The 24,363-nt window shown below is 51.4% G+C and overlaps 2 protein-coding genes across 5 annotated transcripts in view; one reads left to right on the forward strand and one right to left on the reverse strand.

Annotated features, from left to right (window-relative positions):
• Sec14l5 (SEC14 like lipid binding 5) overlaps window positions 1–2,825 on the forward strand; it is a 38,423-nt gene extending 35,598 nt beyond the window's left edge. The window contains exons 15-16 of the mRNA XM_052196563.1: window positions 486–664; window positions 2,221–2,825. Of these exons, the coding sequence (XP_052052523.1) occupies window positions 486–664; window positions 2,221–2,332 (291 nt within the window). The 3' untranslated portion in view covers window positions 2,333–2,825. The remainder of the gene's footprint in view (window positions 1–485; window positions 665–2,220) is intronic.
• Window positions 2,826–13,934: 11,109 nt separating this feature from the next.
• On the reverse strand, window positions 13,935–22,852 carry Nagpa (N-acetylglucosamine-1-phosphodiester alpha-N-acetylglucosaminidase). Of its 4 annotated transcripts, none has more exons than XM_052196401.1 (10): window positions 22,746–22,852; window positions 22,192–22,650; window positions 20,272–20,411; window positions 18,862–18,970; window positions 18,527–18,655; window positions 17,627–17,832; window positions 17,468–17,515; window positions 16,601–16,702; window positions 16,443–16,506; window positions 13,935–14,683 (listed from the first exon to the last, which is right to left on the reverse strand). In XM_052196401.1, the coding sequence occupies exons 1-10, from the start codon at window positions 22,829–22,831 to the stop codon at window positions 14,473–14,475; spliced, it is 1,554 nt and encodes a 517-aa protein (XP_052052361.1). In that variant the 5' UTR covers window positions 22,832–22,852; the 3' UTR covers window positions 13,935–14,472. The 4 variants fall into 4 exon arrangements, 3 of the variants coding, with proteins under 3 accessions (XP_052052361.1, XP_052052362.1, XP_052052360.1); XM_052196402.1 differs by having other exon boundaries at window positions 13,935–14,596; window positions 17,623–17,846; XM_052196400.1 differs by having other exon boundaries at window positions 17,623–17,846.
• Window positions 22,853–24,363: the final 1,511 nt, after the last annotated feature.

The raw sequence follows: 24,363 nt of genomic DNA on the forward strand, positions 1-24,363 counted from the left end.
CCTAATACCCGCTTAGTGGATCCTCTGAAGCCCCTGGGTTGCAGACCTCACCTCATTGGGGGACAGACTGCTTGTGTCACTGCCTCACATTAAGTGGGAAGCACCAGTCCCTGGGATATGGCAGTCACTACAAGGAGGCTTTAGAAGGCACTTAGAAAGGATTTCCTGGGATATCGGAAGGGTCCAAATAGAAAGAGATTTGTTTCCCAGGCCTGCTTAGAGGAAATCCATGAAGGTTCAACCTCTCATCCCAGTTCCAGGAGAACTCAACTCCCCATCTGGTCCTTAGGAATCCCCAGACTCCAACCTGTCCCCACAGACCCAGCTCTCCATCTTGTCCTCAGGAGTACCCAGCCCCTCAAGCCATCTTTAGGAAGACTCAGCCCCCAATCTCATCCCCAGGGGGACTCAACACCTCATCATGTTTCCAGGAAAACCCATCTTCCCCTGGGAGGAGCTGGTCTTACTGTGGCCTTGTGTTTCAGGGTTCCCATGTTACACAGTGGCCTGGCATCTACCTGCTCCAGTGGCAGATTCACAGTCCCCCTGAGAGTGTGGCCTGCAGTCTTCCAGGTGTGGATGATGTCCTGACAGCTCTGCACAGCCCTGGCCCCAAGTGCAGACTGCTGTACTACTGTGAAGTGCTGGCCTCGGAAGACTTTAGGTAGGCCAGGCCTCCCACCAGCTCGGGGGTGGGGCTATTGTTGTGATTGTGGACGTTTCTGCAGTGGCATGGGGCCAGCTTCTCCTGGGGCTGACATCGACAGCACTCTATAGGAACTCAGAGGAGTCCCTTTGCATTAGAAACAGGCTCAAGCACTCAGGAGGCAGAGGCAGGCGGATCTCTGAGTTCAAAGCCTGTCGGGCCTTCAGAGAGAAAGAGACTTCCAGGATAGCTCGGGCTATGAGAAACCTCATATCAAAACAAACAGACAAAACCATATATATATGTATATATATATATACACATACACACATATATATAGAAACTATATATTTCTATATTACTATATAGTACCCAAACTATATGGTAATATAGAACACACACACACACACACACACACACACACACACACACACACACACACATATATATATATATATATATATATATATATATATATATATATATATATATACTCAATGCTGAACTTTCACCCTTTGTACTGTAGATCAAGGCCTGGGCCAGGAGGGAGGAGAAGGGACCTTGTCACCTGGGCCATCCTTCAGACCTAGACTTCCTCAGAGTCTGCAACCACTCTAAACTATCCTAGAGCAGTACTTTACAGAGAACTGTGAGTGGGTTGCTACTTTAAGAGGCCTTCCTCAACTTCCCAGTTACTTCATCTCTGAGGAGACAAAGTAATTTGCCCCTCTGAGATTTACAAAAGCCCAACTGCTAAGTGGAAACCAAGGAGGGTCTGGTTCACCGGGCACACAGTAGGTCCTCAGAGATGAAGCAGGCAGCTTGGAGGTTGAGCAGGCAATGTCTTCAATTTCTTCCCCACTCTTGGACCCTTTCATTAGTGTTGAGTCAGGGTCTCGTGGGATATAGGTTGGCCTCAAACTCATGATGCGACCGAGAAAGATCTTGATCCCCCCCCCTACTTAGTGCTGGGATCACACATGTGCCACACCATACCTGGCTTTATGTGGTGGTGGTGGTATCAAACCTAGTGCCACACAAGTGCTCCAGAGGCTGAGACAGGAGGATCCCAAACTTGAGAACAGTCTGGGCTAAATAATAAGAAACTGTCTCAGAAAACCAAAAGAAACTAGAAAGTTCTCTCAGGCCAGCTCTGATCTGACACCTGGAACGGGGCTAATGGGACAGAAGGTGCATCCTGGTGGCCCAGGCTGGCCTTGGAACTCACAATCCCTCCGTTTCCACCTCTTGAGTGCTGCTGGGCTTGAAGACTTGCACCGCTGTTCTTAGTTTTGACTGAAGGAGAGCAGAGCGGAAAGAGCCCAGAGCTGAGACATTCCCAGGCCAGCTCCATGCCAATCAGGGCAGCCCCTGACAGCCGCGGGCTAGCTGGGCCTTGGGGGGGGGGGTGTAGCTCATCTTCGCTCGCTATGGCGTCACTGGCTTTTCCCTCTGCGCTAGTTAGCTCCGGTGGAGGTTAGCAGCCTTGAGGCGGGAGCCCTGGGGCCTCATTTGCAGTATTAACAGCTTCTGCCAGGAAAATAACTTAAGGTGTACACGTGCTTGCTCCCCAGGGGCTCCATGTCCAGCCTGGAATCCTGTGCCAGTCGCTTCTCTCAGCTCAGCGCCACCACCTCCTCTTCCACCTCTGGCCAGTCCCACAGTGGCTCGCTGGTGTCCAGATAGCCGGCTGGGGACCCGCTGGCAGCCTGCGAGCTTCTGACATCAGGGCAGCCTGCGAGCTTCTGACATCAGGCCGTGTTGAGAATGAGAACGAAGCCCATTTAGACACCTGGGACCCTGGTGGATGCAGATGGTGCGGTGCCACAACTGGGGTGTGGCGACCCCATGGCAGGGACCCAGCTCGCTACCTGTGTGCAGAGGGAGCCTCGCTTCGTGGTCCTTGAGGGGACAAAGGCAGACAGACCCTTTACTCCTGACTTTCTTTTCAAAGCTGAGACCTCCTGGATGCCCTACCTCTTGTCCCCTGGATCTGGAGTCTAGGATGGGACCGGGGTGGGGCCCCTCTCACCACTTAACTGTGGCTCCCTTTTTAGGGAGGCGTGTTCTACCGCGGGGTCATCCCAGTTTGGTGCCAGGAGAGTGCACAAGGGAATGTCTCTTCCCAAAGCCCCAGGCCACTCTGAAGCTCTCCTTAGTCTGCTGGGGCCAGCACTTGATTGGCGGTCATATGTCTAATCTGGACCAATCACTGTGATTTGGGTGCAGTGTAGTGATTGGCCAGCTTGGATTACAGGACATTTCTGGAGCAGATCACGTGCTCTGGAAAGGACAAGGTAGGCTAAAGACCTACTGGGGGATGGGTGACTGGGTCATCTTAGAATCTGTTATTTAGCTGTTTGTGACTGAGCACTGTCTAAGAAGCTGCGATGGGGAGACAGGGCTCTGCTTCCGGCAGGAAACAACCTACCGTGGACTGTCGTTCTGTTTTCTCCTCTGTGGAGCACTTAATCTTGACCATCACCCCTGACTTGAGGAACATAGGGAAGGAAGCCCAGGGCTTCTGCCTGGCTCCAGGCAGTGATGGGGTGATGAGGAGACTCCAGCCACTCTTGTCTCCCTCCAGAAGTCTCTTCCTGCCGCGCTGCTCCCTTAAGTTTTTTTTTTTTTTTTTTAAACTAAAAGCCCTTATCTCTGAGTGGCAGACATTCCTGGTCGGTCCAGGAGAATTTAGTTCAGGTGTGATTGGATTCAGTGTCTCAACCTGGTGCTGGCGATCCCCTGAGGATGGAGGTGGGGTTTCTATAGTGCTGGGGATCCCTTTGGGGTGGAGGTGGTGTCTCCATCCTGGAGTTGCTTTAACTCAGGGACTTTCTCCAAGACTGACATGACTTTCCTAAAGTCTGTGTTGGGTAGTGGGCCTTCTGGGAGACCAAGGACCTATCTCTTTTCCTGTATCCACAGACGGTGAGAGGTCACTGTTTGGTGGCTTTTGGCCAGTCTCAGCCTTCCTTTGGTGTTTGGCCTAAAATTTGAGGCACAGCATGTAGAAATCAAAATTTCTGGTTTTCCTTAGCCCAACTTGTTTCCACCGTGCCAACCAGCACCGACCCACACGGCTGCCTGGGCTGCCTGACTGAAGTCTGACCCGGAAGCTCATTTGCTGTCCTCTGTCAGCCCAGCATAGCGTTGGGATCACTTCTGCAGGTCGCCAAGCTGAGAGGGGTGGGTTCTGACCGTGGGTCCCAGTGAGCAAGTGTGGGCTTCAGGCTGGCTGCAACCCCAAATCCAGAGCAGTGGGAGAGCCTTCCAGTGGTGGAAATCCTGGTCTGCCCTGTTCTGCTCTTCAGGAATAGCAACGGAACACATGGTGTGTGTGTGTGTGTGTCCTCCAGAGACACTGAAAACCAGTTGTCTCCAAATCACCAAGAGCAATTAATGACCATTATTATTATTATTATTATTATTAATTTGCTGTTGTTGCAGCACAGAGGCTCAAACCCAGGCCTTGTTCACGCTGGGCAGTCGCCACTGAGCCACATGCGAGGCCCATTTCTTTTCTTTTTTTTTTTTTTAAAGATTATTTATTTTTATTTATATGAGTGCACTGTCGCTGTCTTCAGACACACCAGAAGAGGGCATCAGACCTCATTACAGATGGTTGTGAGCCACCATGTGGTTGCTGGGATTTGAACTCAGGACCTCTGAAAGAGCAGACAGTGCTCTTAACCACCATCCCTCCAGCCCGTGAGGCCTGGTTCTGTGGTATTTTTTGTTGCTGTTTTTTTTTTTTGTTTGTTTGTTTTGGCATGGTTTCTTGACCTTGAATTCTGTGTAAGGCTAAGGAGGACCTTAAGCTTAAGGATGGTCCTTCTGCTTCTGCCTCTAAAGGTTTGAGATTGCTGGTGTGTGCTAGTATACTTATCAGACGCAGCGCTGGCCTCATTCACCCTGGGCGAGCATTCTCCCAGCATGCCTCATTCCCAGCCCATCTCAGCAACCTTTAAATGCACTGCTAGCCTGACTCTCCAACTAAAACTTGACTGGAGAAATGCTCAGGGGAGAAGCTCTCTGACTGGCTTTGCACATTTGCCCTGCAGACACTGTAATGAACAGAGCGTAACAGGGCTCTGAGGGTCTTCTCCTCTCTCTCCACCCCCAGCTAAAACCATTTGCTCAAGGGGAATTCCTTGGTCTTTTGGGATGTCAGAAAGGGGTCTTGCTGCAGACATGGCTGGCCCCAGCAGGGTTCCCAGCTGTTCTCAGGCCTCTTGACTCAACATCTCTTTGCACACTTGCTTCACACCCTCTCCTCACTGAGAGGCTGCTGACAGCAGCTCCAAAACTATTTGTGGCGTCCCCGAGTCTAAGAGAAAGATGCATCTAACTACAATCTCCAAAAACATTCTGACTGACCCAGCTGGGTCACACATCTTAGCGGTCTGGGAAATACGAAGTCCTTTCAGGGGAACACTGGGTCATAACAGACCAGATGGCTGTGGCAGCATCCACCGTGCCCTCTTACACTGGCACTTGGGAAAGCTAGCAACTAAAGATAGCCCAAGGGTGCCAGGGTGGTACCACTCGGGTGGTAAAATGGCTGTGGTACAAGCAGGACAGCCCGAGTTTGGATCCCCAAAAGCCATGCAAAAAGCCAGATGCAGAGATGCACACCTGTAGTCTCAGTGCTGGGTGGAGACAGGAGGATACCTGGAGCTCACTGACCAGTTTAAGCTCAGGTTCAATGAGAGACCCTGTCTCAAAAAGTGGAGAGCAAATGAAGACACCCGATATTAGTCTTTGGCCATCACACATGCACACACACATACCACACACATGCACGAAGGTCCTGCCGAGCTGTCTGTGGCGCTTCCTTTCCCCACCCCCAGGGCAGAGAGGCATGTGGTGTGGGTTTCTTTCTCCACCCTGTTTGTTTGACCACTGTGGCCCGATCAGAGCATCCTATAGCAATATGACTATAGTCTTGAAATCCCAGTCTTTTTTTTTTTCACTAGCTGTGAAACCTTGTGCAGGTGACTTGACTACTCTGTGCCTCAATTTCCTCATCTGTAAAATGGGGACAGCAGTGCCTACCTCACCAGGTGACAGTGGGACAAAGGAGCATGTGGCTGGAAAGGCCTCCACATACAGAAAGCACTCAGGAGGAGCATGGTTGGAATCCGAGGCGTTTGATATGGCGAGTGCTTTTCTACCCTGGAATCCCGGGCCATTTTTCTTAACTCTGAAAAACTCATTGTTCAGTAAGAACCATGTTCTTCCCTTCCTTGAGCTGGAGAAACAGGTGTCTGCTTAATCCTGAGGTCTGACAGGAGCATTAAACACTTTATATTTGAATAGCCGTCTGCTGTCAACTTCCTAGAACCCCGGAGGCTGTCCTGGGCTGGGTTCGGAATTTCTCAGCTGTAGCCAGATGTGGTAGGGCACACCTGTAATCCCAGCAGCTCTTGGGTGCAGGGAACCTCAAAAGTCAGTTCAAGACACCCCAAGGCCAAGTTCTCAGCACTAAGGAGATTTATTACCCCAGAGGGACAGGGACAGGGACAAAGACAGGAGAAAGGAAGGAAAGGAACAAAGGAGGGGGAGAAAGGAGCAGGGAAGAGGGAAGGGGTGCTTGTCCTGTGGGGACAAAGGGCTGCCTCTGGACGGAGAGGAGACGGGTGAAGCCCATCGAAAATGGCGGTTTATAAAGGTCAGATGGGAAACCCTGTGTTTGGATGAGGTATTTAATTTAGTTGGGCATGTTAATTAGAGCAGCCAAAGGGGGCTTTTGAGAGATGCACCTTGGCTGTCAGTCAGGAGGAGGAAGTGGCCAAATAAGGGAATGGACCTTGGTTAGCTTTAGGAAAGTGACCTAACACTTTAGTAAGGCAGAGGGAATGGGGGAGAAGGGCAAGGCCTTCCAGAGCCATGCTTGTCAGGCTCGGGCTGGCCAGACCCCTCTCACTGGGAGGTCAAGGCAGGAGAATCACTGCGTATTTGAGTTCAGTCTGGTCTGTGTAGTGAATTCCAGGCCAGCTTGGGCTGCAAAGTGAGACCCTGTTACACACACACACACACACCACAAACAATACCATAAAATTTCCCAGCTGTTTTTTTTTTCTGAGGGCGGAGCCACAGCTGGTCTTTCTGCCTCAGCAAGAGCCCCGCCCCCTCAGGCAGGGCTAAGCAGGATGCTGGTCACTGTGTGGCGTTCATTGTGTGCAGGGGCTGTCCTGTGGAAGGGCAGAGGATGACTGGTCCTCTCAGTGACCTGAAGGTCACTTATCTAGAACTCCGCCCTCAGCCTTTGCTTGTTTGAAACAGGGTTTCCCATTGCAGCCCAAGCTGGCCTGGAATTCACCACTCAGCTACTGCCAGTCATGCATTAATTCACCATTCATTCATTCATTCATTCATTCATTATCACTCACCCATTCATTTATTTACCCATTCATTCAATCATTCATTCACCCATTCATTCATTTATTCACCCATTCACTCACTCACTCACTCACTCACTCACTCACTCACTGCTGTTCACCCATGGATTTCTCTGCAGCCAGGGAGAAAGGTATACCAGAGGAAGAGAAATCCCAAGAAGACATGGGTTGGGCTCAGGACTGAGCTGCTGGCTCTGCTGACATCTTTCTCAGTCCTCTACCCTCCCCTGAGGGAGTCCCCGGTGGCCCTGAGCTGCTTCTGGAGTGTCCTGGAGTGGGACATCCAGGGACTGTCTTGGCAGAAGCAGCCACTGTGGGAGTTTGGACAGAGTTTTGGTGGCAGGAACCACAGCTGCCAGGAGTTGAGGGTGGGTTGCCAGGGAGACAGGTGGCTGGGGCTGACTACTCTCCAGCTGTTCTAGAACATGCTGGACCTACCAAGATGTTTCCCAGGAAACACAGTGTAAAATCCTAGAGCTATTTTCTGGATTTCAGATTTTTCCCAAGACACGAACTCCTCTGAGAATCTGTAGAAGCCATGGACACACCGGGTTTAGATTCCATAGCATCTTTCTAGATATGGAAATTGGTCTTGGGCAGTGCCAACGTGGCAGGATACCCTCCCTTTCGTCCTCTACCAGCATTTTCTGAGCACCTCCTACACAAACCACTTGCCCAGGCTCTGCTGCTGAGCCAGGCATGGAGGTGCATGCCTGTAATCCTGGTGAGTTTGAAGCTAGCCTGGGCTACATATCAGGACACTATATAAACAACAAACAAACAAACAAAATCCAGGCACAGTGGTTCACCAAGAAGCAGCATTGAATGTTCCAGGCCAACCTGGGCTACACTACAATTTCTATGTCAGCCAGATCTTGTCTCCACAAAACAATTTCTTTAATTAATTTATTTATTATATGTAAGTACACTGTAGCTGTCTTTAGACATTCCAGAAGAGCGTGTCAGATCTTGTTACAGATGATTGTGAGCCACCATATGGTTGCTGGGATTTGAACTCAGGACCTTTGAAAGAGCAGTCAGTGCTCCCAACCACTGAGCCATCCTTCCAGCCCCACAAAACAAATTTTAAAAGGGGGATTAGAAGGTTGGTTAGACAAAGACAGAACCCTTCAGCAAATTAAAAAGTATTCTGCAGGGCCACAGAGAGGTTCACATGGCTTAGTGTGCCCATGTTATTTAACCATGGCTCCAGAGTATGCCATGACAGACCCTCTCACACCCTCCTGTGCTCCTCTGGGTCTGCACCTACCTAGCTGATAAACAGTCCTGCCGCTTGCACTGGCCTGTGGTAGCAGTAGCGAGCTTAGTGGCCAGCACATGGTGTTGTGTGTAGCTCTTGCTACCCCGCATAAGCTCCAGGAACGGACTGTGCTACCAGACCCTGCCCAGAGAATATTAGATCCAGGGATGAACAACACAGACACACAGTTGTTCAATTTCAACTTGCTTTATTGGCTCAACTGCTGGGCTCCTCCAATCTACCTCGACTAGCATGCCCTTCCCCCAACCCCCAGCTCAGCACCTTCTGAGCCACCTTCAGTCCCAGCTCAACACCCCAACCTCCTGCCCGGAGAACTGGCCTATGGCTGCTCTGTCTGAGCTCTCACGTGGCTGGTTGGCTTTTCTACCTCCAAAGCATGTCGAAACACTCTCTCAGACCAATGGTTGGCTGCGAGCATCTGTATAGGTTGGGCTCTGGCAGAGCCTCTCAGGAGACAGCTATATCAGGCTCCTGTCAGCAAGCACTTCTGGGCATCTGCAATAGTCTGTAGGTTTGGTGACTGCATGTGGGATGGATCCCCAGGTGGGGCAGTCTCTGGATGGTCTTTCCTTCAGTCTCTTATCTTTGCCCCCATATTTCCCTTAGACAGGAGCAATTCTGGGTTAAAAATTTGGACATGAATGGGTGGCCCCATCCCCCAACAGGGGGCCATGCTTAACCTCTGGATATGGTCTTTATGGGTTCTCCCTCCCCTTTGTTGGGCATTTCAGCTAATCTTATCCCCTTTGGGTCCTGGGAGCCTCTTGCTTTCCTGGCATCTGGGACTTTCTGATGGCTACCACCATTGGCCTGAGCACGGGGACCTCAATGGAGGAGTTAGGGAAAGGACTGAAGGAGCTGAAGGGGTTTGCAACCCCATAGGAAGAACAACAATATCAGCCAACAACCAGACCTCCCCCCCAGCTCCCAGGACTAAACCACCAACCAAGGAGTCCACATGGAGGGACCCATGGCTCCAGCCACATATGTAGCAGAGGATGGCCTTATCTGGCATTAATGGGAGGAGAGGCCCTTAGTCCTGTGAAGACTCGATGCCCTAGTGTAGGGGAATGTGAGGGAGGGGAGGTGGGAGCACCCTTCTAGAAGCAGGGGGAGGGGGATGTGATAGGGGGTTCATGGAGGGGAAACCGGGAAAGGGGATAACATCTGGAATGTAAATAAATAAAATATCAAATTAAAAACAAAAAAGAAAGAAAACTCTTTCTCCTCTCCTTGCGTCTGCGCACTTTGCCTGTTGGACCCGGAAGTCCAGTCTGTTCCTTCTGCCCAGCAGTTGGCTAGTATTTGTCTAAAGTCACTGACCCTAGCACAAATTGACAAAGTCTGCATGATGTTAGAATCCTTTGAAATGGTAATTTTAAAGATAAACAGAACTTGTTTGGACTGGTAGGTTTTCTTGGAGTGGAGTTTACACAGCAACAGTATTGTATGACAACTTTCTTCAAATTGAAACATCTGCTCCCAAGGGAGGAAGGAGTGTATCAGACTCAGGAAGTAAATGCAGGTGACAGGATTCACAAGGTCCCTCCCTAGCATCATATAAGTGTTAGCATTCTGTCTAAACTCCACCCCACAGTTACCTGGTAACAGCCAGGTATGCTCTTCCCCACGGTTACCTGGCAACAGCCAGGTAGGCCTGGCCTACTATAAAAGGGGCTGTTTGCCTCTCCTCTCTCTCTTGCCTCTTGCCCTCTTGCTCCCTCTCTCTCCCCATTCCCTTCCCTCCCCTCTCCACATGGTCATGGCCCACCTCTCTCCACTCTCCCTCTCTCTGCCTTTCTCTGCCTCTATTACCTTCTTAACTCCCCTTCCCATGCCCTGAATAAAGTCTATTCTATACTATAGAATAGTATAGAATATACTATGTGGCTGGTCCCTCAGGGGGGAGGGAGGCCTTGGCATGGGCCCACCAAGGCACACTCTTCCCCCACACCTCACAACACCCCCATAGAACATATTTTTATATTTCTCTTTTTATAAACACATCAATAAGCAGCAAAATAGTGTGGGGAGAGGAGACTGGTCCACTGAGTTGTCTGCAGGTCCAGCAGGAACTTTAATCCTCAGTGCTCATGACTGGTCACCTGTCCTGGGATGAGACATCCTGTGCTGCAGCTGCCTTTGAGACACCCCTACTATGTGAGTGACCCCAATAAACTCACTGTTCACTGAGGCGGGCCTGGGTGGAGTCATTCCTTATGTCTGCTAGTGTTGGTCCACCTGGCATAAATAGATATCTGTTTGCATCTTCCCAGGAAATCACACAGTGAAAATAACAAACATGTTTGGAAAGTCTTGTTCCTCTCATAGATGCTAAGTGCACAGTATCACATATTCATGGGGAATATTTCGGACCCCTTCTGAAGTCCCTTCATGGGCCAGAAGTGGTAAGCTTTGACGCACATCAGGTGGGGCAGGTTACAGACTTAGGAAGCTGCTGCTGGGCTGGGAGGCATCCAGACCAAAGGAAAGGGAAGATTGTCACTACTTGGTCACAGCAAGTCACTGTCTGAGTGACAGCAAGGGTGTCTGTGTGATCTCTTTGAAAGAGAAACCAAAAATTTGGAGTGCTGACTTTAATTGTGGACACCTGACTTGAATTGTATGGATGTGGGTGTGGCTCAGGTGACAGAACACTTGCCTAGCGTGTATAAAACTCTGGGCTCGATCCTTAGCACTATGCAAAATGACTGCGGTGGCTCATGACTGCACTTCTGGAACTCTGGAGGCAGAGTAGGGTTAGGAGTTCAAGGTCATCCTTGGCTATGTAGCAAGAATAAGGCCAGTCCAGACTTAATGAGATCTGTGTTGACCACCACAACCAAACCAAACCAAACCAAACCAAACCAAACCAAACCAAACCAAACCAAACCAAACCACTACCCACCAACAAAAAGTGGCCCTCATTGGCTCATGTATTTTAATACCTGGTTCCCAGCTGATGGAACTGCTTTTAAAGGTTTAGGAGGTGTGGCCTTAGAGGAGGCGTGTCTTTGGGATGATCTTTCAAGTTTCAAAAAACTAGTGAAATCCCCTGTATTCTCTCTCTCTTTTTCTATTTCTCTCTCACTCTCTCTCTGTTTGGTGGTTGTGAATAAAGATGTGATCTCTCAACTGTGATGTCATGGACTCTAACCCTCTAAAACGATAAGGCAAATTAAATGCTTTCTCTTTATAAGTTGCCAGGGTCATGATGTTTTATTACAGCAATAGAAAATTAACTAAGACAAAAGTAAGTACCAGGAAGTAGGCCATTTCTGTGATAGGTCTGGCCATCATTTTTGGAGAAATGTTGAAGACTCTGGGATTTTGGACTAGGAAAATAGTTAAATGCTATAAAAAAGGTTTATTCGGCCATCCTAGTTGGAACATAGAGGACAGCAATGCTGACAGCAATGTGGACTATGAAAGCCTAACCCAAGAAGTTTCAGATGAGAGTGATATTATCAACTGGGCTAGAAACCATACATGTAATATTTTGGCTAAGAATGTGGTTGCCTTTTGCCCTTGTCCTAAGAATTTGCCTGGGAATGAATTAAAAAATAATGGAGTGATTTCTTTGGTGGAGGAGACTGTAAAGGGCGGTTCTGATATTAAGGTACTGTTCCCTAATTGGTTCTTGATCTGTCAGTAAAGAAAGCCATGGGCCAATTGCTGGGCAGAAGGTACAGCGGGGAGGAAAAGGCAGATGCAAGGAAGGAGACGTGAAGTATTTGCCATGCTTTGGAGGGAGAAGCCAGCAGCCATGCGAGGTCTCGGGAGGAGCTGGGGCCTGTGGCCACCACTACAGGGGGGTGGTCGGGGATGTCGGGCAGGGGCTGGGTGGGACTAGTCACTGAAGTTCAGGGCAGGTGGGAGGAGTGGAGATAAAAATATTAAGGGCGCACTTTTGCAGGTGGGACATAGTAACGCCCAGCAATTGTGTCCTAAGGCAAGGTGAAAAGGAACAAATTGTGTGTGTCTTTTGTCTGAAGATTTAAGGGAAGCTGGATGGGGGTTGGTAGTGAGATCACTTCCCAGAACAAAGGTGGGTAGAGCATAAAACTACACTCTGAGACAGAGTTTCTCTGTGTGGCCCTGACTGTCCTGGAACTCCCTCTGTAGACCAGGCTGGGCTCAGACTCAGAGATTCATTGCCCCTGCCTCCAAGTGCTGAGATTAAAGGTGTGTGCTGCCACCACCTGGCTTTTTGGTGACGTCAATACAGCTCAATAGCGACCTTTCTGTTATTGCTAATCACTCTTATGCAAGTTTATCATGGAAACAAGCAAGTGGGGGAAAAAACAAACACAAAATGAGGAGTTTGGGGTGAAAAAGAACACCAGAGAACTTAGGATTGGAGCCAAGGCTTGATCTGAAGGAGGTAAGGAATGGTGTGGTGGGAGCAGCAATGCCGAGAGGGACGCTCTCAGGGCAGCTTCCGGCCGGCCGTAGCTACTCATTTGCCTCCAACTTGTGAAAAGGAAAGAAAGGGCTGAGGAATTTTCTGCTAAAAAGCAACAAAGGAAAGTGTCTGAAAATGAGCAGAAGGGTACCAGGCTCCATCCCAAGAGCGTCACTAAGGCCAGGCGTGTGGAAGGGGTGTCCCTGCAGGGAAGGCTATGGCGGCCATTGCATGAAGCTGTGAAAGTGAAGCCTGGATTGCCTTGGAGACCCCAAGGTGTTAGAGGCGCCAGAGCCGTGGGCGGCCTGCTGAGGCAGCTGCACACAGGGGCCCAGGCTGAGAGAGAGACTTGTGTCGCAGCAGCAAAGTCGGAGGGGGTAGGAGGTCTGAAGAGCCCTTGACGGCAGGCCCTGGGCTGCAGGGATTGGAATCTGGCCTGCAGGGCTCTGTCTTGCTTTGCCTCTGCAGTTCCTGGCAACGGCTCCATTCCTCACCTTTGGAATCACGGCCTATATACCGTGCCATTGTATGTTGGGCCTACATACATTTCCTTTTCCTTTTTATTTTACAGGGGGTTACAATTAACAGAGTGCCTCTACAGAGACTTTGGGACAGTGTTGAGACTGGGGAAGAGTACGGGGAAAGTTGGACTAAGAGCGTTTGTGATATGGCCGCAAGCCTATTGGGAGTAGGGATTGGAACATGGTGGTTCCGGTGAGAACGGCTCGCTCGGGCTCAGTCCCACTCGGAGGAACTGAGCAGGATCAGGAGGAAGGTGTATCACTGGGGGTAGGATTTGAGGTGCTCTCTCTCATCTGACCCTTTGCTCCACCGTCATGGATTCTGACACTCTGAAACCCTAAGTCAAATTACATTGCTTTCTTTGATAAGTTGCTTGGATCGTGTTTTATCCGCCGGTGGGAAACCATTAGGGCCAATCAAATCCCTGTCTTCAAAGTGTAACCTGCAGCAACAGCACTGACTGGGGATCGCATGACCACAAAACACGGCTGGGCTTACTTTTCTATTTCAGTGATAAAATATGACCCAAGCAACTTGTCAAAGAAAGCACGGTCCCCGGCAGCCTTGTGCCTGGCCAAACTTGTGCAGCACTGGGTTATCGGAGGCACTGGGGAGCTGTCTCAGGTCCCCGTGAGCAGCAGCAGCTCAGGACTCAGACCTCACACGCCCCCTGGTGGCTCGTTTTAGTATCCCAATTTATTCAAGTGTTAGAAAACTCCTTTAGGGAGCAAGACCACAAAAATAGGTCTGTAAACATGGCGACTTCCTTCCGTCCCCATCCCTTTTTATGAGGAGCTTCCTGTGACAGGATGCAGAGTTCTAGTTGGCTGTCCAGCGATGAGGCTGCACAGGCAGCGTGCGGTGGCTGAGCCAGGGCCCTAAGTCTTCCTATTCCACCCCTGTGCAGGCGGAGCGTGGCCACTCATGACCGGGTTCCAGAGTTCCATTTGCTCGTGGCTTCCTGGGAGTCTTTGGCAGTGGCGAGACCCCTCTGGGAGACAGGCCTCTGGGCAGCAGATATAGGCAGGCAGGGCGGCAGGTGCAGGCTCTCCAGAGCGTCATATTGCTGGGGTGGCTTGAGCCACAGCATGGGGACAGGAGGGACATGACCAGCAAGGGGTGCGGTGCACAGCATCCATGCCAGTGGCCTCACAATGTCCCCTGTGGAAGCGAGGAGCAGGGACAAGATTATGTGGAGCCTGCCCCTGGCAGCTCTTCAGTCCTTGAAGGGGTTGCAAGTCTCCTCTGTCTGCTCCTTCTCTAAGGCCAGGACTTCCCCGTTCACGTCCTGCAGTGGGTGGTACACATAGTCCCCGTGCAGGTGCCGGTTCCTCTCGGCCCTGGAGCCCAGGAACAAGGACACGTTGACCCCGGTGCTGACCAGCAGCAGGAAGACTAGGGTGAGGGTAAGGGCCAGCCACGTGGTCCTGGGACAGAAAAGAGAGACTTGAGGTGGGGCGGGCAGCCAGAACCCACACTGGGCATGCTGGACCCGGTAGGCAGGGAGGGGAGTAGGTGCACTGCAGACACATGCAAGGGATACCAGAGACAGTTTCTGATGTTTTTAAGGATGTTTAAAAGTATTTTGAGGAGCTGGGGAAATAGCTTGTCTTGTAAAATGAAGACCCAATTTAAGTCCAGCAGGGCTGGGTGTGGTGGCTCATGTCTTTAATCCCAGCACTCAGGAGACAGAAGCAGGTGGGTTTCTGTGAGTTTAAGGCCAGCCTGGTCTAAAGAGCGAGTTCCAGGACAGCCAGGGTTACACAGAGACACCAAAACAAAGGCCAGACCTGAGGGTACACAGCTTGGAAGGCTGGAAGGTGGAGCTCACCGGCCAGCCAGTCTAACCTAACCTGTGAGTTTCAGGTCAAAGAAAAACAAGGGGGACAGCTGCCGAGAATGACAGCCAAGGATGTGGTCTAGCCTACACCCACCCACCCCCCACATGCACGCGCACCTAATGTGAATGTTACTGCTTTTAGACGTTTCTAATATATTTTTTGTAGTACTGGGAATTGAACCTGGGACCTTGTGTGTGCTAGGCAATCGCTCTACCACTGAGCTACATCCTAACCCCTCCACCCCTTACTTTTCATGTGGTAACAGGATTTCACTAAGTTGCCCAGGTTGGTCTTGAACTCAGTCTGTAGCTTAAGCTGGCCTTGAATTTGCTATCTTCATGTGTCAGCCTCCTGGAGTAGCCAGGATGACAGGCTTGTGCCAGAAAGTCCAGCTCAAGAAACTTGTCTGTCTCTCTGTCTGTCGCCTGTCTGTCTGTCTATCATCTATCTATCTATCTATCTATCTATCTATCTATCTATCTATCTACCTACCTACCTATATGTCATCTATCTATTATCTATCATCTATCTGTATCTATCCATCTATCATGTATCTATCAATCATCTATCATTATCTATATATCTATCATCTACCTACTTATCATCTATCTATCTAGTCTGTCTGTCTAATCTGTTTATCTATCTATCATCTATCTATGTATCTATGTATCTATCTATGTATCTATGTATCTATCTATGTATCTATCTATGTATCTATGTATCTATCTATCTATCTATCTATCTATCTATCTATCTATCTATCTATCTATCTATCTATCTGCCTGCCTGTCTGTCTATCTATCTATCTATCTGTCATCCATCTCTTGTCTTAGGTATCCCAGGTTGGCCTTAGACTCTCTAACCCTCCTGCTTCTACCTCCCAAGTGCTAGAATTATAGGCCCGTGCTGCCGTGCCTGGTTATGAGATGCTGGGGATTGAACCTAGGGCTTTCTGCATGCTAGGCATTAATCTGCCAGTTGAGCCACACCCCCTGCTTCACAATCCTTCCCATGAGTCCTTGGGCATGGAGCTGGAGACCCAGGAAACAGCAGAAAGGAAGCAACAGCAACACAGAGCTTGAATACACAGAAGAGTCCAGAAGTAAGGTGAGTCCTTCCGGTCCCTACAGCCTTGCTCCAGTGTCTAAGTGGAGTCTCTGCATTCCACTGGGCAGTGGCTCGAGGTCTTTCTCGCTCACAATCCTGGATGCCCATTTTACCTGTGGCTGTCCCTGAACTTACAAAGTAGAGGATAACTTGCAACCTCCTGGCCTGGCTGGTGTCTAGACAGATGCCGTGCCTCATGGATGGGACATAGGGGCTCAGCCTCTGCTGACACACCTACCTGGTGAAAGAGGCCAGCTCTCCTGCCCTCGGTGTGGCCTCACTTGGTTGGAGACATTGCTTCACTGCAAGACACCAGAAAGAAGGGCTGGGGAGAGTCCACCTACCCCAGACCTGCCCCAAGAGTTCCCAACTTAAGAACCTTCAAGGCCCCTGTACCTTGGGAGATGCTGCAGTTGCCAGTCTGGGGGTCACAGGGACACTGGTGCTCACACTGGCAGGGCCTCTGGCAACCTGGCCCATACCAGCCCAGAGGACACTCTGTGGAGAGGAGATGGTGGCAGGTGGGTCTCACCGTGGGTGGCATGGTCTCCTGTTATAGGACAACCCGGCTCCTGGGTGTGTGCATGGCCATGCTGAAGTAGACGCACCCAGATCCCTGGGGCCCAGCCCTCTAAGGTGAACCAGCTGCAAACAGGGCTGTGGCTCAGCTTCTAGAGAGTCTGCCAGATGTACGTGGGGCCCTGGGTTCGATTCCTAGCACCCTATGAGCTGGTGCTGTGCCTATAATCCAAGCACTTGAGAGAAGGAAGCAGGAAGCAGGAAGCAGGCGTTTGAGGCTGTTCTCGGTTCCATGGTAAGTTAGAGAACAGCCTGGGCTGCGTAAGACCTTGTCTCAAATAAAAACCAAGTATACCCCCTAGACTGAAGGTGGGCTCTGGAACTTATGACCTTAAAAGAATGAAGAAACCATGAATGGGAAGCCCACTAAGGCGGATGCTGACATGACGCTACCCATGCCCAGAACAGCCAGGAGCTGCTTTCCGGGTGTTAAGGACGTCGGTGGATCTCCCTCAGGGGCGTGGCCTGGGCACACTTCAGTTTTTGCTATTGGTCCTTAGGGTTGAGTGGACAATACTGAAAATCCGGCCTCCTACTTGGCGGGAATTTTTCAGCAGGGAGGGTGTAAGGCGCTTCACATACGAAATGAGAAAAGGCTCTGAAGGCAAGTCCCAAGCCAGAAGGAGGGGGCGGGGCGAAGGCGTGGGAACAGCTGCGTGCAGCCAGGCCCCCGACAGCTCTCACCTTCACTGCAGTTGGATCCTGTCCACCCAGCATCACAACGGCAGCCAGCTGCCAAAGCAAGACCGTGGAGGCCAGGTCAGGACAAAGGCAGGAGTCTGGCATGGGAGGGCGGGGTTCCCGCCAGAGCACCGCCCTCCAGTGGGCTCCCCACTCACTCACTCTCTGTGCACAGCCCATGCTGGCTGCAGTTGGAGGGGCCACAGTCCAACTCGCTGCAGGCGTCACCCCGCCAGAAGCGGCTGGTGCATTCGCAGTGGCCATCCACACAGGTCCCATGGCCACTGCAGTTGGGTGGCTGGCAGCGGGGTTCATGCACACACACCACAGTGGAAACTTGGCGGGGACAGCGCCACATGTTGTCCTGGCTGTGGGGGATTCGCTGTGAGAAGAGGCCTGAGCCTTGGTGCTGGTCCCTGCGGCAGCCTATGCAGGCTGTTTCAGTTTGCCTCCCTCTCCATCCTGAGAGCAGTTGTGCATGTGCGCGCACGCGTGTGTGTGTGTGTGTGTGTGTGCGTGCGCGCGTGTGCATATAGAGGCAGGACCTTAGGTACCTGCCATTTAAAACTTTACCAAGCCCGCACCTTGCCAATAAGCAGGCTAGGCTGTCTGGCCAGAGTGTCAGGACTCACCTGCCTCTTCCTCAGCAACACTGGGATTGCGAGCATGTGCTACTCATATCTGGCTTTTTATATGGGTTTTGGCGTTTGAACTCAGGTCCTCTGCTTGCCTTTCCTACTGAGCTATAGCTCCAGCCTCTCCCTGGGCATTTATAGGATTTCCCCACTGCATACAGTTTATCTTCTGATGAAGGCTCCCTCAAGGCAGGCCAGCCATCTCCTCAGGTCTTACGTCACTGTCCTTACGGAGGACTGTCCTGGCCTGTGAGGTTCCCAGGTGTGGGCCATGCAGCACCCTGAGGAGAGAGATCTCAGCTCTTCTGCTCACTTTTGGATGCCTAGGCTCTGGCGCACAACAGGGTCTCAGTATTGACTGAATGAGAGAGTCTGAGGGAGGGCATAGCTTAACCTCTCACGGTTAAGGTGGTGCGGGCGCTCTTACCAGTGATCTGAAGGGTAACTGGCCAGGGTCCCATTGAGCACAAAGGTGGCAGAACCGCCTCCGTCCAGGTTGATGGCATTGACCACGTCTTGTCGGAGCAGGAACTCTGCCATCTCCCATAGGTTGAGGCTGTGCAGAGGGGGGTGCGCAGCTGAGCCCCCAGGGTCTCTGGCTTCACTGTCTTCCTTCATTAGTAGGTAGATACTATCGCCCCCACTGAGGCAGAAGAAACTTCCAGAATGGCCCAAAAGCTGTCCTGTCCCACCTGGACCCCAGAAACTATAGGAAGGCAGGGGCAACTGAGTCCAAACATTGCTGAGGATCTCAGGACTCACCCACGCTGTTCCGTCTGTCCGTCGGCGTGGAAGAGTATGAGCTGCCCTTTCCGGTCGTGACCCACGGCTGTCCTGGCTGATATCACGTTCACAAATTTGCTAAAAGAACCTGTAGGAGAAGGGCCCTGGGTGGTTACCCAGCTCTCCAGGGGACCCTTCAGACCTCCCGACTTTCTCTCTTTTGATACTCCTGGGTTCCTTCCCTTGTGTGTGTGAGGCAAGTATTAGATCACTGAGCCACACCCCAGCCCCACCTCCAGAGCCTCCATGCCACAGCCAGAAAACACTTCATGCGGTCTCAGTCTCCAGAAACTTCTATGTTGGTGGAACAGAGTCCACAGGCCTTGCCTGAGGCCCCAGGCCTCACCTCTGTTCTCCTTCCCAGCAGCCCCTCCCTGCCTTAGGGCCTTGCAGTCTGCACTCTGCCTGGGAACCACATGCCTCTGCCCTGAGTTCTTCTGATACCTTGTTCCTTGGATGCAAAGACAGTCTCTTTGGACTCCCCCTCCCCCAACACACTACCCCGAAGCAACCAGCCTCTTGGGACCAAAACACCCTTTCCCACGCCAGTATTTTCCACTCTAGAGGTGAGCATGCGTGTACACATGCCCGTGGGAGTCAGGGGTGTTGGTCCTCAGGTGCCGTGCACTTTCTGTTCAAGACAGGGTCCCTTGTTAGCTTGGGACCTTGTCACCATGTGGCTGTGGACCACCCCACCCCCCGACACATCTCTGCCTCCATCTCCGTCCCCGGGACTGCAAGTGTGCATTCCAGCACTTGGCTATTTTTGTGTCTTTCTGGGGCTTGAACTCAGGTCCTCATGCTTTCAAGGCAAATTCTACTGACCGAGTCGGCTCACCAGCCCATCCCTAAGTGGCCCTTAACCTTGAGCGTCCATCAGAGCTGCCAAGGGAGTGCCTGCACACCCAAGTTATTAGTTAAGCAGTGGCTTCTGGACGGGAGGTGGAAGGAAGGTGGACTCATGGTTCTGCATTTATGACAGACTCCTAGGCCATGTGGAGCCTGCTGTGCCGCAACTCTGTAGCACTCTCCTCACGCCTGTGCTTCTGGTCCCCACCGGTCCCCTTTCTCCTGTTTCTTGGCACTTGTCAATTCTTTCTAGCTCATTGCCAAGGATTCTCCTTAAACATTCTACCTAAGTGAGAATCCCCATGACTCTCACTGTAGTGCTAAGCACTAAATAGCTGCTCAGTAAATATTTGGGAACACTAAAGAATAACCCACTCACACAGTTCCTGGGCAAGAAGAGAGCTCATGCTGAGGGTCAGGAAGGTGGCTCAGTGGATAAAGTGCCTCCCATCCCACTGACAGTCTTGAGTTCAATACTTGCCCCCCCACTAAACAAATCAAAACATAATAAAAATAAAAGAGATGCCCCTGCTCCCTGACCTGTCTCCTGCGTCTTGTCACACTCGGTGGCCTGGCTCTCGTTGATGTAGATGCTTCCATTGCGAATGAGCCACACAACTCCACTCAGCAGCTGCACGAATGGATTCACAGTGTCCAGAACCTCCGCCTCAGACAGGTACCTGGAAGCAGGGAGGCAGGAGGCTCGCTCATCAGCAAAAACAGCCTTGGGTACCAACGGGCTTCGTGACGTGCATTTTTCTGCAGTCTTCCTAACTGATTCTGAAATTAGCTTTGGTTAGACTCTACTGCCCCGGCTGCTTAAGCAAAAGTCGAGCAGCCGACCAGACAAAGCGTCTGTCAGCACCAGCCGTCTGGACTCCACAGACACTTCGAGACAGCCACACCAAGACTTCAGGTTCCTGAAGGCTTAGTCTCAGCCAGGCTGTTTGAAATGGTTTGTGCCAGACGACTCTGCAACTATTCCTACCTAGGCCAGAAGGAGAGCATATGCCCTGACAGTCTAGGAGGACTTTGTTATGATGCAGGCTAAAGAAGCAAGGCTGTGATTGGTGCAAACAGAAACCTTCATTTGCACTCGAGATGTGCTGTGATTGGTGCACACACCCCTTCTCTAGATATATAAGCAGATGTTCAGTTCAGTTGGGCCGTGAGCTGGAAGATGCTCTCCTGTGTGCCTACATTAGATGCAATGAAAGAACCGCCTTCTCCTGCCGTCTTTAGTAACATGTGCTGACCTTACAATACAAAGAAGTAGCAGCGAGCTCCACATGGACAGAATGGGCGGCTGCTTGGCCATTAACAAGGGAGGATGTGCTGGAGAGACAACGCCTTCCACCCAAGCACGCGGACCTGTGTTCAGATCCTCAGCACCTGCGGAGAAGCTGGGTGAGACCGCACATGCCTGCAGCCCAGTGCTGGGGGGTGGGGTTGACGGGGAAGCAGGATGGTCCCTGGGGTTGGCTGGCCAGCCAGGTTAACGAAACCAGTCAACTCAAGACTCAGACTTTGTGTTAGAAAATAAGATGGAGGAAAAGAGAAGAACAGAAGACACTTGAAATCAAACTCTGGCCTCCACATGGGCACACACAGATGCACACACATACAAAAAAAAAAAAGTAGGAGGTGAGCAGGCCAGTGGACTATGGTAGAAAGAGCAATAGTGGCACTGAGGCGGAGACCATGGCAACAAGTCTGGAAGGGGAGCCCAGGAGAGGAACAAGGGAGATGGAGTGTGGAGAGGTTGAAGGGCAGAGTCGGGGAAGAGAAAGCGCTGGTCACTGGCAGAATTTTTAGAATCTGTGACAACATAAGATCAACAGTGGTGACACTGTCTGATGTTGAAGGATCAGATACATGGGCAGGCCAGAAATTGCAACCAAGGGCTGCGGAAGAGTTGGGAGGAAAGCCTTGCCAAAAAAACGGAACCTTGGAAGAGAGCTGGAACACTAGATGGCGCTACCTTCTACTCCTGCCTGCCTGCTGTCAACTTTGGAGGCTGTCAAATTTCAAGAAATACAGAAACTGCCAAAGGCAGCCGCCCTCAAGCTTCTTGCCTACCCTGAATTTCTACCCAGGACAGCAAAAGGCCTCCAGCTAGCTGTCTGGGACTGCTCCATAAACTCTACACTATTTCCAATTGGATCCATGGCTTCGCTCAACACGAAATGTTTGTTTTCTCTAACACTAGGCAAAGTTCTCTATGGCACAAACTGTGTTCAGGCTCATGGTCGCCTCCCCAAGGTCCCACACACGGCCTGATCACAGAAACAGCATTCAGTGACACACGAGTAAACTCAAAGTAAGGAAGGTGTCAGTGTCACTACTCTGAAGATGAATGACAGGAAGTTTGGTTAGGTGACTTGTACTCGGAGGCACGGCTCTAAAAGAACATCAGAAACCCTCCGCCCTTGACAGTCCCGGGGCTCCCCGCCTCCTCACCCGGTGACTAAGGTCCCGTCGCGTCGGATCCCGAACTGTGCGTTCTGTAGTCCCCCCGAGCTGCTCACCAGCTGCCCGTCGCTCACCACGTTCCCCAAGCACTCGCCAGTGTCCATGCGGAAGAAGCCACCGTTCTGAGCGACGCGGCAACCGGCCTGGACGGCTGTGTCCTCCACAGTAGCGCGGCGCCTCTGCGCGCAGCCTCCAGGTCCTCCGGGTTCCAGCACCGAGAAAGTGCGTAGGGGATCGGTGACCCGCGTCAGGTGGCCGGCCACCGCGCGTCCCTCGAAGTGCGACACAAAGGTGCGCACGGCCGCGCGGTGGCTGGCGCCGGGGTTCGAGGGTGGCGGAGGCCAGCTCTCCTGCTCTGGGCTGCCTGCGCGCACCCGGGCGCAGTCCCGCGAGGGACGTCTGCGCGCGAGTGTGTAAGGCAGCAGCAGGTCATCGTCGCGGGAAACCCTGCGGGGACGGGGCGATTGTGAGATCCGAGGCTGTGCCTGAGAGTAAGCAGGAGAGGGTACCCCAGCCAGGCTGGCCCCGGCGGCTGCACTCACCCGAAGCTTAGGCTGCACCACGCCACCCCGAGCAAGCCGAGCAGCGCGGGTATGAAGAACAGCCCGGGCCCCCTGGGCGCCGCCATATTGGATTGGTACTCCCGTCACGTGGGCTCGCCCCACGTGATTCCAGGCCAGGCTTTTGAGTGCTTTCAGGTACCAACAACCTGAATACCTTCCAGTTTATGAGATTACGTGTTCGAATTCCATCAGGGAGGGTAAGGCTGGAAGGGAGATAAATAGCTTTTTATAGAAAATTGCTAGAACTGATGCTGGGGAGGTGTAAGTCGGTACAGGACTTGTTTAGCCTGCTTAAAGCCCTAGGTTCCTTCTGCGCTGCACAAACCAGAAGTGGTGGCCCACACCACAATCCCAGCATTCAGGAGAGCAGGAGAATCAGAAGTTAAAGGTTATCCTTGGCTACATAGCTAGTTTGAGACCAGTTTGGAGTACATGGGACTTTATCTCAAAGACAAGAAGAGGAGGTTAGGGGGAGGAGGAGGAAAAGATGGAGAAGTAGAAGCGGAAGGAGGAGGAGGAGGAGGAACAACTTGTAAGAATGAAGCTTGCAGCCAACCCGTGGTGTACACCTTTAATGCTAGCTTGTGGAGGCACAGGCAGGTGGATATCTGAGTTCAAGGCTAGCCTGTTCTGCAGAGTGAGTTTAAGGACAACCAGGGTTGTTGGATTTCTTAGGCAATGTGAAGAAACTGAGAGTAGAAAAGGAGACTAGAGCTTGATTTTTATAGATGGATTGTTTATTCCAAAATAGCAACGGAGACTTCTGCAGGAAAAGGGATGCCCGTGTGGGAAAAGGCCAGAAATGATTCTTTATAGGGGTGGGGGTGAGGTTTGTTTGCATCATAAGGGACGATCGGGTCTTGAAGGCTCTCATTCCCATAGGGTGCAGCTGCAGGGTGCAGGACTGTTCTGGCTCCATGGGGGTTCTAGGCGATTGTCTGTTCCAAAGCCACAGGTGCCAGGGCAGCTCCATATTCTCTCTGCTCTCTGCGATGACAGGCTGACTGAGCAAGGTCCTTTGTAGGAACCCTGTCTTGTGGCCAAAGGCAGTTTTAAAGACACCGATGAGTTCCAGTGTCCAAACCTTAACAGGCCTGTTGCATCTATAGGACCTTAATCATTGCTTCCCCAGCCCGGCTGCAATACAATTCAAGATCCAATTTAATCGGTCTCTTTGGCTACCTTTAGGGAACTTCTCAGCCTTTATCTTTCATGACTTCAATGATTTTGAAGTTAGGCATACTTTGTATAACCTGGCAGGACCAAAATAAAAATGTGAGGACCCTTAGCCGGGTGGTGGTGTCGCACGCTTGTAATCCCAGCACTCTGGGAGGCAGAGGCAGCAGATTTCTGAGTTTGAGGCCAGCCTAGTCTACAGAGTGAGTTCCAGGACAGCCAGGGCTATACAGAGAAACCCTGTCTTGAAAAAACCAAATCCAAAAAATAAAAACAAAAACAAAATGTGAGGACCCTTGCTAAAGTGAACAGACAAAAATGACTTCTCTCTCTCTCTCTCTCTCTCTCTCTCTCTTACTTTTTACATAGAGGTTCTCTGCATAACCTGCTGCCCTGGAACTAGCTCTGTAGATCAGGCTAG

The sequence above is a fragment of the Apodemus sylvaticus genome, chromosome 10, assembly GCF_947179515.1.
Source record: "Apodemus sylvaticus chromosome 10, mApoSyl1.1, whole genome shotgun sequence".
Taxonomy (NCBI): Eukaryota; Metazoa; Chordata; class Mammalia; order Rodentia; family Muridae; genus Apodemus; species Apodemus sylvaticus.